The sequence below is a fragment of the Eublepharis macularius genome, chromosome 19 (assembly GCF_028583425.1).
Source record: "Eublepharis macularius isolate TG4126 chromosome 19, MPM_Emac_v1.0, whole genome shotgun sequence".
Classification (NCBI taxonomy): Eukaryota; Metazoa; Chordata; class Lepidosauria; order Squamata; family Eublepharidae; genus Eublepharis; species Eublepharis macularius.
The window spans coordinates 11,014,272-11,029,509 of NC_072808.1; the positions used below are offsets into that span (position 1 = coordinate 11,014,272).

At 47.0% G+C, this 15,238-nt stretch overlaps 1 protein-coding gene across 2 annotated transcripts in view; it reads right to left on the reverse strand.

The window, feature by feature from the left end:
- The window catches only part of PPP1R1A (protein phosphatase 1 regulatory inhibitor subunit 1A), an 84,180-nt gene that overhangs the window by 3,242 nt on the left and 65,700 nt on the right, over positions 1–15,238 (reverse strand). Inside the window, exons 4-6 of one of the 2 annotated variants that reach the window (XM_055003125.1) lie at positions 14,403–14,466; positions 9,566–9,739; positions 1,729–1,846 (exon numbers count right to left, since the gene is read on the reverse strand). In XM_055003125.1, coding sequence (XP_054859100.1) covers positions 1,729–1,846; positions 9,566–9,739; positions 14,403–14,466 — 356 coding nt within the window. Of the gene's footprint in view, positions 1–1,724; positions 1,847–9,565; positions 9,740–14,402; positions 14,467–15,238 lie in introns of those variants that run through there. The other variant, XM_055003126.1, reaches the window with a different exon arrangement.

Genomic DNA, 15,238 nt, shown 5'->3' on the forward strand with positions numbered 1-15,238 from the left:
TTGGCTGCTGCTAATAAATTCCTTATAAGATCCATATTTTTAGTATTATTTTAAGAATATTCTACTACTCTGGGATACTTGGGAATTTTACTATAAACTGTTTCTCCCATGACCTTGCACATTTCTTGTCCAGATACTTGAATAATGATATACATTACAGCGCTTTCTCTAATTCTGACATTTAGTGAAGATTTTTTGAGATGTAGTTTAAACCATACATTGAGATGTAGTTTAAACCATACATTATCAGGCATCACTGCCATTACATCACTTTCCCACCTATTCCTATGTTCCTATGTTCATTCCCCCCGGCCTCCGTTTCAGCAATAAGATCTTTCTGGGAAGTTGAACTAGATATAATGTTCTAGTTTATTTAGAGGGGGAAATATTTTTATTTGACACTGTCAGGCCAAAATAATTATTTTAATCTCGTATATTATGACAGGTCTTGAACCTAAGCCCTAGCTGCATTTGATATCACTGGCCTACATGCAGGGCTCATTTCGAGGGGGAACACGCAGGAATGCAGTTCCGGAAGTTCCCCAAAGAGGTCACGTCAGGTGGCCCCGCCCACCTGACTCTCGGCCATTTTGGGCCCATTTTGTCCTGGATTGGGGCCAAAACAGCCTGGATCGGGCCTCTGATGGGTGGTAAATCACTCTCCTGTTCAGCAGCGGCCCAATCCTGACCATTTTGGGCTCCTTTTCGGCCATTTTCAGCCCCTTTTTGCCATTTTGGGACCAATTTCAGCCCTGAATGGCCAGGATTGGGTCCAAAGCAGCCAGGATAGGTGATGTCAGGGGTTGTGGCATATGCAAATCAGTTATGCTAATGACACATTTCTGGAGATGTCAAGGGGCGTGGCATATACTAATGAGTTATGCTAATGAGTTCCTCCAGCTTTTTCTACGAAATGACCCCTGCCTACATGTGTTTTCAGTTGCACTCCTCATTTGTCCCAAACACCAATGAGTACTTCCCTAATGACATTTCCTTTTAAATTTAAGTGATGCTCTTATCTCAAATGAGGGAAGAATATGTATGTCATTCTTTTTCCAAATCTCAACTTGCTTGCCTCGCCCCCTTCTCGAATCAATAAGAGCAGTCCATGGGGCGTTTCAGGCAAAAGATGAGCAGAGGTGGTTTGCTATTGCCTTCCTCTGTGTAGCACCCCCAGTCTTCCTTGATGGTTTCTCACCCAAACACTGACCGTGGCTGACCCTGCTTGAGCACAGCTAAGCTGGGCTGGAGTCTTGCTCTTATTCTCACTTGGCTTCATTTCCCTCGGTGATGTTATTATTATGTAGCCAAATCTGATTCCTACTGTATGGTTTTCACGGTATCATGTGATTCCTGATTGGTTGGGATCTCATGAAGAAGACAAAGATCCTTAAACAGAGTTAACAGTGCTGGAAGCTGCAACAGATTGGGGGAAGAATGGCTTCAGATAGGAATGAAAGAGGTTAACATGGTCAGCGGGATGGGTGTGGGATTTGGGAACATCTGTAACTCCAAAGCCAACGTGGATGAACGTTGTGTTACGCTTGGTTCCACCAACGGCTCCTCCCAATGCAGAAAGCAAAACGGGGGGGGGGACACTCAACTTCTACAAGCAGACCTGGTGTGTGCTTGTGGTCTCCTTCCCCTTTTGGAACAAAACCTCTTTTCTGCTTCCTTTCTGCCGTCCACCTCCCCATCACCAAATTCAAGATACTTCGTTATACTTACTCTTTGGCCAGCCCATCCTTCTCCTTCGGTGGTATATGGACCTCTTCCGTCTCTGAGGGCAACTCTGGCCTTGCATTGCCAGGTCTCTCTGAGCAGCAGCCGCCTGTGATTTTTCCTTCTGCACAAAAGCAAGCATCCCAAGCCCATCAGGAAAACAGGGATGGAGGGTTTTTTAATTCAATCCCAAGACAGGGAAAATTCACCAAATGGCCACACTGGCAGAAGTTACTGAAACCTTCCAAATGACTGTCCAATAGCTTTAGAGGGATCTCTCTCCACTGGCAAAGAGTCCAGTAGCACCTTTAAGGCTAACCAACTTTATTGTAGCATAAGCATCCGACGAAGAGAGCTGTGGCTCTCGAAAGCTTACGCTACAATAAAGTGGGTTAGTCTTAAAGGTGCTACTGGACTCTTTGCTATTTTGCTACTGCAGACTGACTCAGCTGCCTCCACTGGGGAAATGTATAAGACTGCAACATTCACTGAGAACAAGCTGACAGTGAAAGATTAATCCATCTGCTCCAGGCAAGCTGTGTGGAAAGGCCTGAGCGAATCTATGTCTGTGTGGATCTGATGAGAGTCTACTCTGTTAATGAAGATCTGTGTGGGAAATTAATCTGTGTGACTCAGTCTGTGAAAATACCTTTAAGAAGAGGTTAATTATTTTCTGAAATCATCAAGCTTAAGAACTATTCTGAAACCAATACACTTATCAAAACTCTGCAACCATCACACTTATATAGCTATAAATAAATTCTACTTCCGTTTAAGAAAAAAAAATTCCCCTTTTCTTTTTGCCATTTCTTAACTCTACCGATTGTGAAAACTACTTACCCCTCCTTTAACAACCAAAGTGTAAACAGGTAGCTGAAGATTACACTGATAGAGAAGAGAGCAAATGGATTTGGGGTCTGTCATATTGGAAACTGACCCCTTACCATCACAAACTTAGTTTGACATAACTGACAGCTGACTTTCTATCAGCAGAAAAACAAGCTGCTTTCTATCAGCAGAAAAACGAGGCATTTAAGAAGCCAGAAATCAGGAATTCAGAACTGGAGTCCCTAGGTCTGCCGGTATGACAAGGTGCCTCAGGAACACGGTTGTTTTTATACACTGTGTGTGTTCGGCAGATCAAAAGACAGTTGCTACATATTTTATGACCCACGGAGCGAGCCACCGTGTAACCTGAATTACTGACTTGTGTGATTTTCATGATAACGTGGGATATATATGCCTCAGAGAAACGGATGAGCTTTACTTCATTTCCTATTCTCCAGATGAAGTCTGTCGAATAAAGCCGACCAAGCTTTACTGATAACAGCTAGAGTCTCCCTCTCTGAGCCTGTCTGCGTGTTTGATGTTCCGTAAGGAGCTGAACTGAAACAGTCCTGTACTCTAGACCCTAAGCAAATGAGACCTTCTCTGACACCACTGTCCTTCCACACACATTTAATTTGTGTTTGCTATGCATGCATGCAGGCTGTAACTGTGCCTGCATGACAGGCACCCTCACAACCAATCTAGGCCCTAGAGATTCCTGGGTACTGGTCTCTGGACACAAAACTTGAATGAACATGTGTTCAGACGTTCACACAAGAACTGCGTTGTGCCCAACTGTGTGTGGACTAGAGAGTCACTGCATTGTGCACGCAGGCACAATGTCCTGGTAAGTTGCCACAACAAGTTAATGAGAATTGAATGTTGGTGTGTTGTCTCCTTCTCACCCACACCCAATGGCTTGCTTCCAGGCAAAAACCTGCTAGACTGCAGACTGAGGGCCAAGCTACAAGTGACAAATGACACTTGAATGGCAAGTGTATTTCTCCCTGTTCACTTGCCCTCCACTCAATCCACTTGCCAGGCAAGCGTCTTTCGTCATGTGTAGCTTGGCCCTCAGACAAAAAAACAACAACACAGGTTTTTCATAAAAGGCTATCACTTCTTCGCTTGCTTCATTTTACAACTGTGTTTGTGCTTTTGGTGGCGGCTAGAGATAAGGCGGTTCTTGGTTGTGTCCCCTGGAATACAAGAGATGTAAAACTATGTGGTATTGTGATTAGAGCAGGGGTCCCCAACCTTTTTCTGAGCCTGTAGGCACCTTTGGAATTCTGACACTGGGTGGTGGATGTAACCACAAAATGGCTGCCGCAAGAGGTGGAGCCAACCGCAAAATGTCAGGGAGCGAGGACAGGTGTAACTCGACCAGTACCTCTTCACCATCTCGGGCTTAAGAAGATGCCTTTTAAAATCAGCATATTGTTTAAAAAATATTTTCTTGTATACACAGCTTACCTTCAGATATGCAGTGAAGGTCCTTGTGCTGTGGTGGCACCTGCTCTGGAAGTAACTTTTAAAAAATCTGCACAGCCAATCAGATCTCTAATGGCCAATCAGATGCCCTGCTGGGCAAAAGCTCCATATGGCTCTACCCACTTTTTAAAGACATTTGGCAGGCACCAAGAAAGATGTTGACGGGCATTGCATTGGAAGCCTCAGGTTTAAAATAGCAAGATTTGTATCCTGGGGCACCTTAAGAGACCAACAGTTGGTCGGCACAGTGGTTAAGCGGTTAGGCTGCGAATCAGTACTCTACTGGTTCGAATCCCACTACTGCCATGAGCTCAGTGGGTGGCCTTGGGTCAGCCACTCCTCTCAGGCCCAGCTCCCCAGCTGGAGATAATAACAACAATGACTTGTTCACCGCTCTGGGCGGGGCACTAATCTGGCTAGAAGAATGGTATATAAGCAGCTGCATCATAGTGGTTAAGCGGTTGGGCTGTGAATCAACCTTCTGCTGGTTCGAATCCTACTCCTGCCATGAGCTCTGCAGGTGGCCTTGGGCAAGCCACTCCTCTCAGCCCCAGCTCCCCAGCTGTATTGTGAGGATAACAGTAACACTGACTTGTTCACTGCTCTGGGTGGGGCACTAATCTGTCTAGAAGAGCGGTATATAAACACAGTTGTTGCTGTTGCTGGGCAAGAGCATCTGCACTGGCGAGCTGCAAAAGTGCCTCCATTTGCCTCCTCCAGAAATGCAGCCCACCACACTGCCTCTCTCCCTCCCCCCTCCCCAAGACAGTGGCATAGCTAAAGCTTTTGATATCCCAATACAGTTGCCTCTGCAGTCTCCATGGCTGAAAGTTTTAAGTTGTTATTGATGCTGACATGGGTGGCAAAGTGGCTTAAAATAAATGAATAAACAAGCCGCTTTGCCGAAAGGCTTTGCTTGTTGTCGATTCGGCTTGGGTAATGAAATTCAACCTGACCTGGTAGACAACTCAAAAGCTACAGGTCTCAGCCCTGGAAACGAGGGGAAAGTATATTATTTTAGCTGAGCTGTGATGGAAACAGCATCGCAATCTATTCATAGCGGCGTGAGCCAACAGGATTGGACAGAGACAGTGAGGAAATGATAGAAAACAGCAGTTAGGCTGGAAGGAAGAAGAGAGATAAGATGGTTACTAACAGGTTTTGATGTTCGGATTTTGTATGAAATCTCCTCAGACTGACAGGGAGCCGTTTTAAACCTGGGGGGGGAACGGTAACTGGATGTTTCAGATGGAAGTAACTGGGTAAAAGTTGATCCTTTGCAATTTTGATTAATGGTTGTGTCCAATATACCTGGATGACTGCGGTGGGTCTTCTGTTTTTTGTTTTTGTTTTAATTTTACTGAAACGGTATAACACACAAAGCATTACAGAACACACAAAGTCAGAATTAGTAACGGATAACAACGAAGCAAACAACAGCTTATTAAAATAAGCCCCTTGTTCTCTGAACAACATAAAACAAGAGCACCCATCCTCTCCTTAGCAGCGTGAAAAGGAGCGCGGGGGGTGGGGGGGCTGCAGCTGCCTTGAGCCAAACAACCACTTTGCAGGACACGCTCCCGTGATGAATATTTGACAAGGAGCTCGAGCACAGCTTGTTAAAAGGCCGTCCCTGATCAATTATTTATCACATCGGGGAGGGATCAAAACACTTCCCTTTGGTGGTGGTGGGGGGGAATTCAGACAAATGGGGTCGTTCCCAGAGAAAGGAGTAGAGTCCAAGTTAGGAATTCCTCGACAAACCCCGTCTTCAGTGGTAAGCGCTGGCTGCCGATTGCTGAGCTGTCATATTCACCTACAATCACTGGAGGGCAGTGCTTCATCATTGCGTTTAGGCACTGCGTTCAGGCAGCATGGTTGTATATATGTGAGTGCACCCACACAACGTGCGAGTGATCTGCCGCAGCGCACAGCCTGGCTGCGTTGGGACCTTCACCTGCACAGGTAAGAAAGCAAGCGGCAGGTTGCTCTTGTGGAACCCGAGGAGGAGCTATGCAAATGAAGAGGAGGAGCTATGCAAATAGGCCTGGGTTTAATTTTTTGTGTGTGGTCCCCACTGAATTCTAGGGAACGTAAGACTATAAGAACAGCCACACTAGATCGAATGAGTGGTCTATCTGGATCAGCACACCGCTTCCAAGAGCAGTCAGTCAGACTCCACAAGGAAGCCACCAAGGCAAGAGTGCTCCTATGCAGACTATCCCCCTTACAGTTGCCAGGTCCCCATGTTCTCCCGGTGGGAGGTGGGGCCACGGCACCTACTGCTCTGTTATTTGTTGCGTGCTTCTGGGGCCGTGTGATGATGTCACTTCCGGGAAGTGATGTTATCACGTGGGCTGCAGCTGCCCCTGGGGACGCTCCCAATGCTCGAATCAGGCTGGATTCGGGCCGAATCAGGCCTCTGCAGAGCACGGGAGCAGGGGACTGGCAATCCTAGTTCCCCCAGAGTTTGACAACTGGAGGCACTCTGCTTTCGGACCCAGAGACCAATTTTCAGAGTGATTTTCAAAGCGTCACCTGTATTACAGGCGGTGGTACCTAGGCTTGACAACAGGCCTGAAGAAAAACACCCTGTCCCTTTCATAGTGGCTAAATGGGATGCTTTTAAATAAGATGATGTTATTTACCGCCATGCCTTGAAAAAGCGTCCACTGCCCATTTTCACGCATTAAGCCTCTGTTAAAGGCGCAGGGCATTTTTCTCCAACCCTAAACCTGACTTACTCTCCAGGCAGAAGGGGAGGGGGGGTCACCACATGGTTTTTTTCCTCTGTAGTATCGTTTATGAAATTGTCCTTGATACTGACGGTACTAATCTCACACTGTGTAATCTGCCTTGAGTCTCCGTGAGAAAGGCAGATCATAAATGACATAAATAAAAATAAATACAGGAGAACGGTTCTTTTTCACTTGTTTTTTTTTGAGGGGGGGAATAAAGGAAAATGCTTGCGTAGGATCCCATTCAGAGAAATCCTGATGAACAAGTACGAATAGTGGGGGAAGGGAGGGGCAGAAGAGATTTTGCTTGAGAAGGGCAACAAGAGGGACATGTATGGATGCAGATAGAAATCCATACATTTCAACTTTACAGAACACTACAGGGGTTTTGTCAAAGCACTCAACCTCAAACCAACCGGGGAGGTGGGGCGTAGATTAGGCTGAGAGATGACAACAGTCCCAAGGTCGCCCAGCAAACTTCATGGTAGGTAGGGATTTGAACGCCGTTCTTCCAGGATCTAGTCCTGCCCTCTCACTACTATATCATACCTCTGATGTGTTCATACTCTTCCTCTTCCTCACCGCCCATGTCCCCCACCCTTGATTTAAAGATCTCGGGGCGGCACGCTTTCTCCCTTACAAGAACCTTAAGAGGTAGGGAAAGCCCCAAGAGAAGGTCACCTCGTGAGTTTCATGGACCAAGCTGAAATCCCACCCTCAATATCCCTCAGTGCAACACCTTAACCACAACACAACTCTTAAAGGGGCAGTTTCACATATTGTGGGTTTCCTATAAAGAAAAAGCTCAAAACGTAACACGCACTAGATCAACGCTCACAATTATCTGCAGCAGGGGTCCCTTGGGTGCCATGGTACCTGCTGACACTTTTCCTGGTGTCCACTAGGTGTTTTAAGAAAGTGGGGAAGGTCAGGTGGGACTTTTACCTAGCAAGGGTTCTGATTGGCCACTGGAAATCTGATTGGCTGATTGGCTTAAAAAGTTGCTTCAGCTGCAATCGAATAGGAGCTTTCATACATTACTGGTGGGAACGCCCCTTGGTATTTCACTACTGCGAAGTGATCTTTAAAAAAATCAAAAGGATAACAGGCTACGACGACATCCAACCGCGTCCTGAAATAGCACTTCTAAATTTATGGGATAATCTAGAATCCCCAAAATACATAAAGATATAGTTACACTCATGCTAAGAGCCCCGTGGCACAAGCTGCAGTACTGCAGCCCAAGCTCGGCTCACGCCCCGAGTTCAATCCTAGTGGAAGCCAGGTTCAAACTCAAGGTTGACTCAGCCTTCCATCCTTCCGAGGTCAGTAAAATGAGTACCCAGTTTCCTGGGGGTAACATGTAGATGACTGGGGAAGGCAATGGCAAACCACACTGTAACAAAAAGTCTGCCAAGAAAACATTGTCATGCGACGTCCCTCCATGGGTCAGTAATGACTCGGTGCTTGCACAGGGGACTACCTTTACCTACCTTTTTTCAAGAGCTGCTACAGCCACTATATTCAAATTCTGGAAATCAACAGTCCCATTCTCATATCAATCTTGGCTCAATAAAATGTGGGAATACCTCATTGTGGAAAAAAATCACAGACCACATCTCACTTGCTGAAAACCAGAACTCTCATTTCAATTTTTATGAAAAATGGTCACCTTTTTTGGAGTTTATGGAAACTCATTCTAAACACCTGGACCTAGTTTCAGATAAACTTATAGCCATTTATTAAATTGTTATATTTTATCTGCTATCCAATATCTCCAGTTGTTATAATAATGTTATAGCCTAATGGCACGTTAACACTGTTTTTGATTACATGTTTATATTGTATTGATTTTTGCTGTCTGGTTGTTACATTGTTAAAAAGTTATAATTTTTTTTTAAAAAGTTGCTTCAGCAGGAGCTGTAGGGCCAGCATGTCCGTGGAGGTGAGTCCGGCAGCTGCCTCGAGCACTGAGGCACCAGAAGGGGTGCCAGGGGCAGGGGTGCGCACCATGGAGCTGGTGGTGGCAGCACTGGCAGCTGAACAGGTGGGCTGGGAAGCCGCCTGCACGCTGCCCCGGCCACCTGCTGTGCCTGGCCCGCAGCTGCTGCGCCCGGCTGGGAGCGCGTGCTGGCAGTGGCAGTGTGGGGCAGTCTGAGCGGGCAGCCTTCCCACTCAGTTGCCCCATGCTGCAGCCACCACCTGCACGCAGCCGCAGGTCAGGTGCGGCAGGCAGCCGGGGCAGCATGGGGCAACTGAGCGGGAGGGCTGGGAGGCCACCTGTGCGTGCCGTCCCAGCTGCTTGCCACGCCAATGGGGCCGGCTAGCAGCGGCATGCTGCGTGATGACGTGACACGCAGTGATATCATCACGCAGTCCAAGTGCAAGCATGCACACTCTTTGTGCACACAAGGGGGCGGCAACAGCCCTGAAGCGCCCCTGGCCTCAGAAACTCTGGCACCGGCTCTGAGTAGCTGTCACCACAGCATATGGATCTTCAGTGGGTCATGGTGTGCGTTCGTTTTCACAGGCATCCTGTTAAACAACTTTTGCTTGACATGATGAAGAGTTGCTATTAGAGTTATACATAACATTTTGTGCCTGGCTCCGCCTCCTGCAGCAGCCATTTTGTAGTTGTGCCCCTCTGCACCCGGTGTCAGAATTCCAAAGAACTTACGGGCTTGAAAAGGTTGGGGCCTCCTGATTGCAGCAAGTGCTCCATTTGATCTGGGGACTTCTCCAGAGCAAACCTGGCTGACCTTGGGAAGATAAAGAATCGCACTCACGTTCTTCTGGCTGGGCATGAACCTTGGCCAAGGGGCAACTCCCAGGACTGCGGCCCGGGTCTGAGTTGGGATGGGGGCAGCAGCTCGGACTGTGCGTCTCCTGGCTCCCGGTGCTGACATCTTCCTCGTCCCCCTGCTGCTGGCAAAGGTGGTGTTCAACCATCATTTGGAGCTCTAGAGGGAGGGCAGGAGGAGAAAGCCATGAACGTTAGGAATCGGGAAGGGGGGAGAGGAATGATTTCCTGTTCCCACGGTTCATTAAAACCAACTAACAAGTTTCTATCCCTCAGCAAGTAAGGTTTATAAAGGTAGCACCGGGTGATGACGGGGACCCTATTGGGAAACACAGAAAGGGCTGCAGTGTTTGTGTATATAAACACTCCATATCTGTATATTACAACTGGGGTAATCCAAAACACAATTACGGGGCCAAAACAAACAAAATGAATTTCAAAGTTCTGCATTTAGGTAGGAATAATCAAATGCATAATTATAGGATGGGGGAGACTTGTCTTGGCTGTAGCACGTGTAAAAAGGATCTAGGGGTCCTAGTAGACCATACACTGAACATGAGCCAGCAGTAGTTAAAAAGGCAAATGCAATTTGGGGCTGTATCAACAGAAGCATAGTGCCCAGATCACGCGAAGTGATGGTATCGCTCTACTCTGTTCTAGTTAGACCTCACCTAGAACACTGTGGGCCAAGCTACACATGACGAATGACACTTGAACGGCAAGTGGATTGAGTGGAGGGCAAGTGAACAGGGAGAAATACACTTGCCATTCAAGTGTCATTCGTCACGTGTAGCTTGGCCCAAAGTCCTATGAGGAAAGGTTGAAGGCGTTCAGAATGTTTACCCTGGAGAGGAGACGACTGAGAGGTGATATAACCATCTTCAAGTACTTGAAGGGCTGTCATATAGAGGATGGCGCAGAGTTGTTTTCTGTTGCCCCAGAAGGTTGGACCAGAACTAATGAGTTGAAATTAAATCAAAAGAGTTTCCAGCTAAATATTAGGAAGAACTTTCTGACGGAGCAGTCCCTCAATGGAACAGGCTTCCTCGGGAGGTGGAGGGCTCTCCTTCTTTGGAGGTTTTTAAGCAGAGGCTAGATGGCCACCTGACAGCAATGCTGATTCTGTGAACCTGGGCAGGTCACAAGAGGGACGGCAGGAAGGGTTACATCAGTGCTTAGTTCTCGTGACCCCTTCTTACATGTCCAGAATAATGCTGATCACCACGTTGGGGTCAGGAAGCAATTTCCCCCAGGCCAGTTTGGCTAGGGATCCTGACGGTGTTTTGCCATCTTCTGGGCATGGAGAAGGGAGGTCACTGCGGGTGTGGGGTAGCTGTGAATGTCCTGCATTGTGCAGGGGGTTGGACTAGATGACCCCAGAGGTCCTTTCCAACCCTATGTTTCTATGATCCTTCTAAGCCCACTCACCTCGATGGACTTAGAAGGGGATATCTGCTTAGGATAATACCATGAATGCCCTTCTTGACCTTTCTGCCCCAATCACCTTTGTTTATTGATCTTGACTCTTATTTGACAGCAAAACCATCTGAATCTAATCTCTGAACTATGGCATTTTCCATCGCCCTTGTCCCTGCGTTCTAACTTTGGAAACGGGCTTCTGTTTGACCTTGAACTCTACTGTCCTCTGAAACTGATCCTGCAAGCCCTGTACCAGCCTGACAGATATAGTGCAGTCCTACCCTGTAATATATCAATAACAGGGGTGGGGGAAAGGAGTTAGCAAACCGGAGAGAATATAAAAGCAACAGGAAAGAGAAAGCGGGTTCAATGCAAGATTTATGAGGCAAGACAGGGCGGGAAGAAATGAGGACACATTTAGCACAGAGAAAAAAGTCAGAAAGGAAAAAAAAAACAGTTGCAAGGCTATAAAAAGGAGAGAGACGAATAGGTGATCCACACCTTCAGATGAGACGTGTGGCTTGGCGGGATTCAATACATTAGACATTAAATGGGGTATCTGAACAATATGCCTGAACATGTTTCTGGGTGAAAATATCTCCCTGCACGTTCAACCTCTGTTCCTGATGAGCTTGTTGTCTGCATGCAGGGAGTTTTTTACCGAGGACATTCAAACACGTAATCCCAGCCTACAGCCTGAAGTGGTACAGTCCCCACCCAAGATACATGGCATAATCAGCACTAAGATTTGGAAGTTCTAATGCTCTGTCAGGAGCGATAATCAGGAAACGGTTAGTTGGAAGGACCGTCTGCCAGGGGCTTGTCAACGTAGGACCTGCTTAAGTTTAGTTGCGGTGTGTGTCTGTGGAATGGATTAGATGATCTTTACAGGTACCTCAAAGCCCTATAATTTGACAGCGCTCAATTAAAAATAAAGCTTAAGCTCTTTTAACTGCCATCGCATTAATCATGGGATGGTATTTTTGGCCTGCTGCCAAGGAAAGCACACCGCGCACGCCTATATACCATCTTAGAAACAGCTGAGTTATGGGTACTTGCAATGCAGTTAATAGGGAAAATGTAAATCACACTCTTATCTTCATCTCTCTGATCATGTCTGCTTGCTGAGTTTATAATTAAAAGTCAAATGATTCTAGAAGCCGGGCTGCCCTCTCACTGCTCTCAAAGACACGACCTTAGGGCTTGGGATTTCTGAGAGCCGAAGAGAAATCCACTTGTATTGCCGATGATTATGTGATAGGCACTCGAGGCCGTGGAGAGCCACCGCCCGTCGAGCAGACGACGCTGGTCTTGCTAGATCAACGATCCCACACGGTACAAGATTGCCTCGTGTTCATCTCATGGTGGTGGAGAGCACTCTCAAGTCACAGCTGACTTATGGCGACCCCTGGTGTTTTTTTCATGGCAAGAGACTAACAGAGGTGGTTTGCCGTTGCCTGCCTCTGCAACCCTCGTCTTCTTTGGTGGTCTCCCATCCAATTATTAACCAAGGCCGATCCTGCTTAGCTTCTGAGATCTGATGAGATCAGGCTCACCTGGGCTTTTCAGGTCAGGGCCATCAAATAGACAGTCTGATTTCTCTTTGGGCCTCTCTTTCTCTTGGAATTTCTGGGAGCCGGCATGTTAGTGGATAATTTGAATTGGGGATCTCCCCCTTGGCCACCAAGCTTGCCAGATGAACTAGGGCCAATCACTCTCCCTCTGTCCAACCTTCCTCCCAGTCTTGAAAGAATGAAATGGGGTAATCCCAACGTAAGCCACCTCAAGCTCCTGGGATGTAACAAAACACACTGCAGGGCCGATCTTTTCCTGTGCGAGCACAACTATGAACAAGTGCGGATGTCAGTGGAACTGTCCCCTGGCAATCACCCAGGACAGGAGGCAGTGACAGTTCCAGTAAGACTGACAGCTTACATATATTTTGAGCCCACCCTTCCTCCAAGGAGCTCAAGGTGGCTTATGTTGTTCTCCTCTCCTCCATGCTATCCTCACAACAACCCTGTGAGGTAGGTCAGGCTGAGAGAGCGTGACTGGCCCAAAATCATTTGGTGAGTCCCCAGGGCAGAGCGGGGATTCGAACCTGGGCCTCCCAGATCGTAGTCCGACATTCTAACCACAATATACTGGCTGTTCAATAATGAGGTGCAGGTGTTCTAGTAATGGCCAGTATGTATTCCCAGAGAGGTCATGATCTCAAATCAATAACTGCATGGAGCCGTATAAAACACCTGCCTGGCAGAGCTGAACTATCAGCAAATTGAAGTCGGTGTATCACACTAGGATTTGGGAATTTCAATACCCAGTTCTGCCATGAAACTCACTGGATGACTTTGGGTAGTCACCGTCTTCCAGCCTCACCTACGTAATGTGTGTCCAACTTTTTGATGGAAAAGGGAGGGATGTTCTATTTTTACTCCTGGGTTCTCACTCCTCCAAGTTCTGCCAACATTCACTGGAAACTGGCACAAAACTCTGGGAGTAAACATCAAACTAATCCCAACCAGGAGAGACCTGGGAGAATCTGCTTGCCCCTTTCCCAGACTAAACAAGAAAGCCCAATTTGCATGTCAGTTGCATTGTGTAGGACACACATTACGCCTCTCTTGCAGCAGCTTCACTGGCTCCCAGCAGAATTCTGGATCCAGTTCAAGGTGTTGGTTCTGACCTATAAAGCCCTAAAAGTACTGGGACCAGCATACCTAAGGGACCGTCTCTCCCTGTATGTGCCCCAGAGAGCACTTCATTCAACCGTAAAACATCTAATGGTGGTCCCTGGCCCTAGGGAGGCTTGGCTGGCCTCCACCAGGGCCAAGGCGTTTTCGGTCCTGGCCCCAACCTGGTGGAACTCTCTGTCTGAGGACACTTGGGCCCGCCAAGATCTTGTATCCGCCTGTAAGACGAAGATGTTTCACCAGGCATATGGTGGAGGCTAATTTTAGTCCATCAGTGCCGAGCCTTCCACCGGTCTCCCTCTATGAGGGGTTATGGAGGGTCCACTGCTGACTGCCCCGTAAAGGGGTACAGTAATCTATCTGTCTGCTACTACCTCCCCTTTTTGTATGCTGACGGGCAGAAGTGCAGGACTGCCCCATCTTGGAATGGTTTTATTGATTGCTGTTTTTATGCTGTGATTATTGTTTTTATGTTGTATTTTAATCAATGTTGTACCTCGCCCTGAGCCCGCTTGTGTGGAAGGCGGGTTAAAAACACAATAAATAAATTGATTGATTAATTGATTAATTGACTGATTAATTGATTGATTGATTAACAGGGTTGTTGTAAGGATAAAGTGAGGAGGGAAGAATTGTCCATGCCACCATCAGATCATTGGAGGAAGGGCAGAATAAATGTGTACCAGCGACAAGGACAGGTCACGGGGTTACCTTTCATGGTGGGGGTGGTGCGGGAGACCTTCTTCCTCTGCCTTGGAGACATCGACAGGCCTGGCTACAAACAAAGGAACAGTGAAATCTTTATGCTAAGGAGCAACGGCACAGAACATATATAGCTACAGTCCCCACCATTTTTACCTGACTATACCTCTTATGACTGCCAAAGCAAGCAGAAATTGAGCAGGCGAATGCAACTGCATGCATGGAAACTCTTCACATATTAATTTTTTTTTGCTAATTTACATCTCAAAGGAAGACAAAAAGGGTCCATAGCTTTATACGCTGCCCCAAAAGGCAGGATATGCCTGGGATCTTCCCAGAATGTTGAACATGCCGTCTTTTGCTTTTATTTTCAAGTACGTTTCTAGTCCTCAGATTTGGAACAAAATGAGTCCAAACAACGAATGGCATAAATATTGAATCCAGTCTGTTTATTCACCCTGTCTCACTTAATGTCCCTCATAGATAGCTTTTTGTCCATGTAGCTCCCATGATCCCCAGCACAGAACAAGACCCCGTTCTCCTTTTTCCGCCAGCAGAAAAGCTGGGTGGATGCAACCCATTAGATATTTCGTAAGACGTTTCGTTCATTCATGCCTCAAGACCTCGGGCTCGTGTTTAACACATCCGAGGGTCACCAAAAGCAAGTATTTCACTGATAGGTGTTTTCTGATGTGGCCCTGAATCACCTTTCCCTAAATAAATCTTGTCCAGTTTCAGAGACCTTCAAAGACTGCTTGGCTAACTTGTTCCTCAGCGTAAGAGGGAAGGCTAGGCAGCTGGACAATCTCTAGGCCTGAAAAAGTCCATGTCTAGCTACTTTCAGC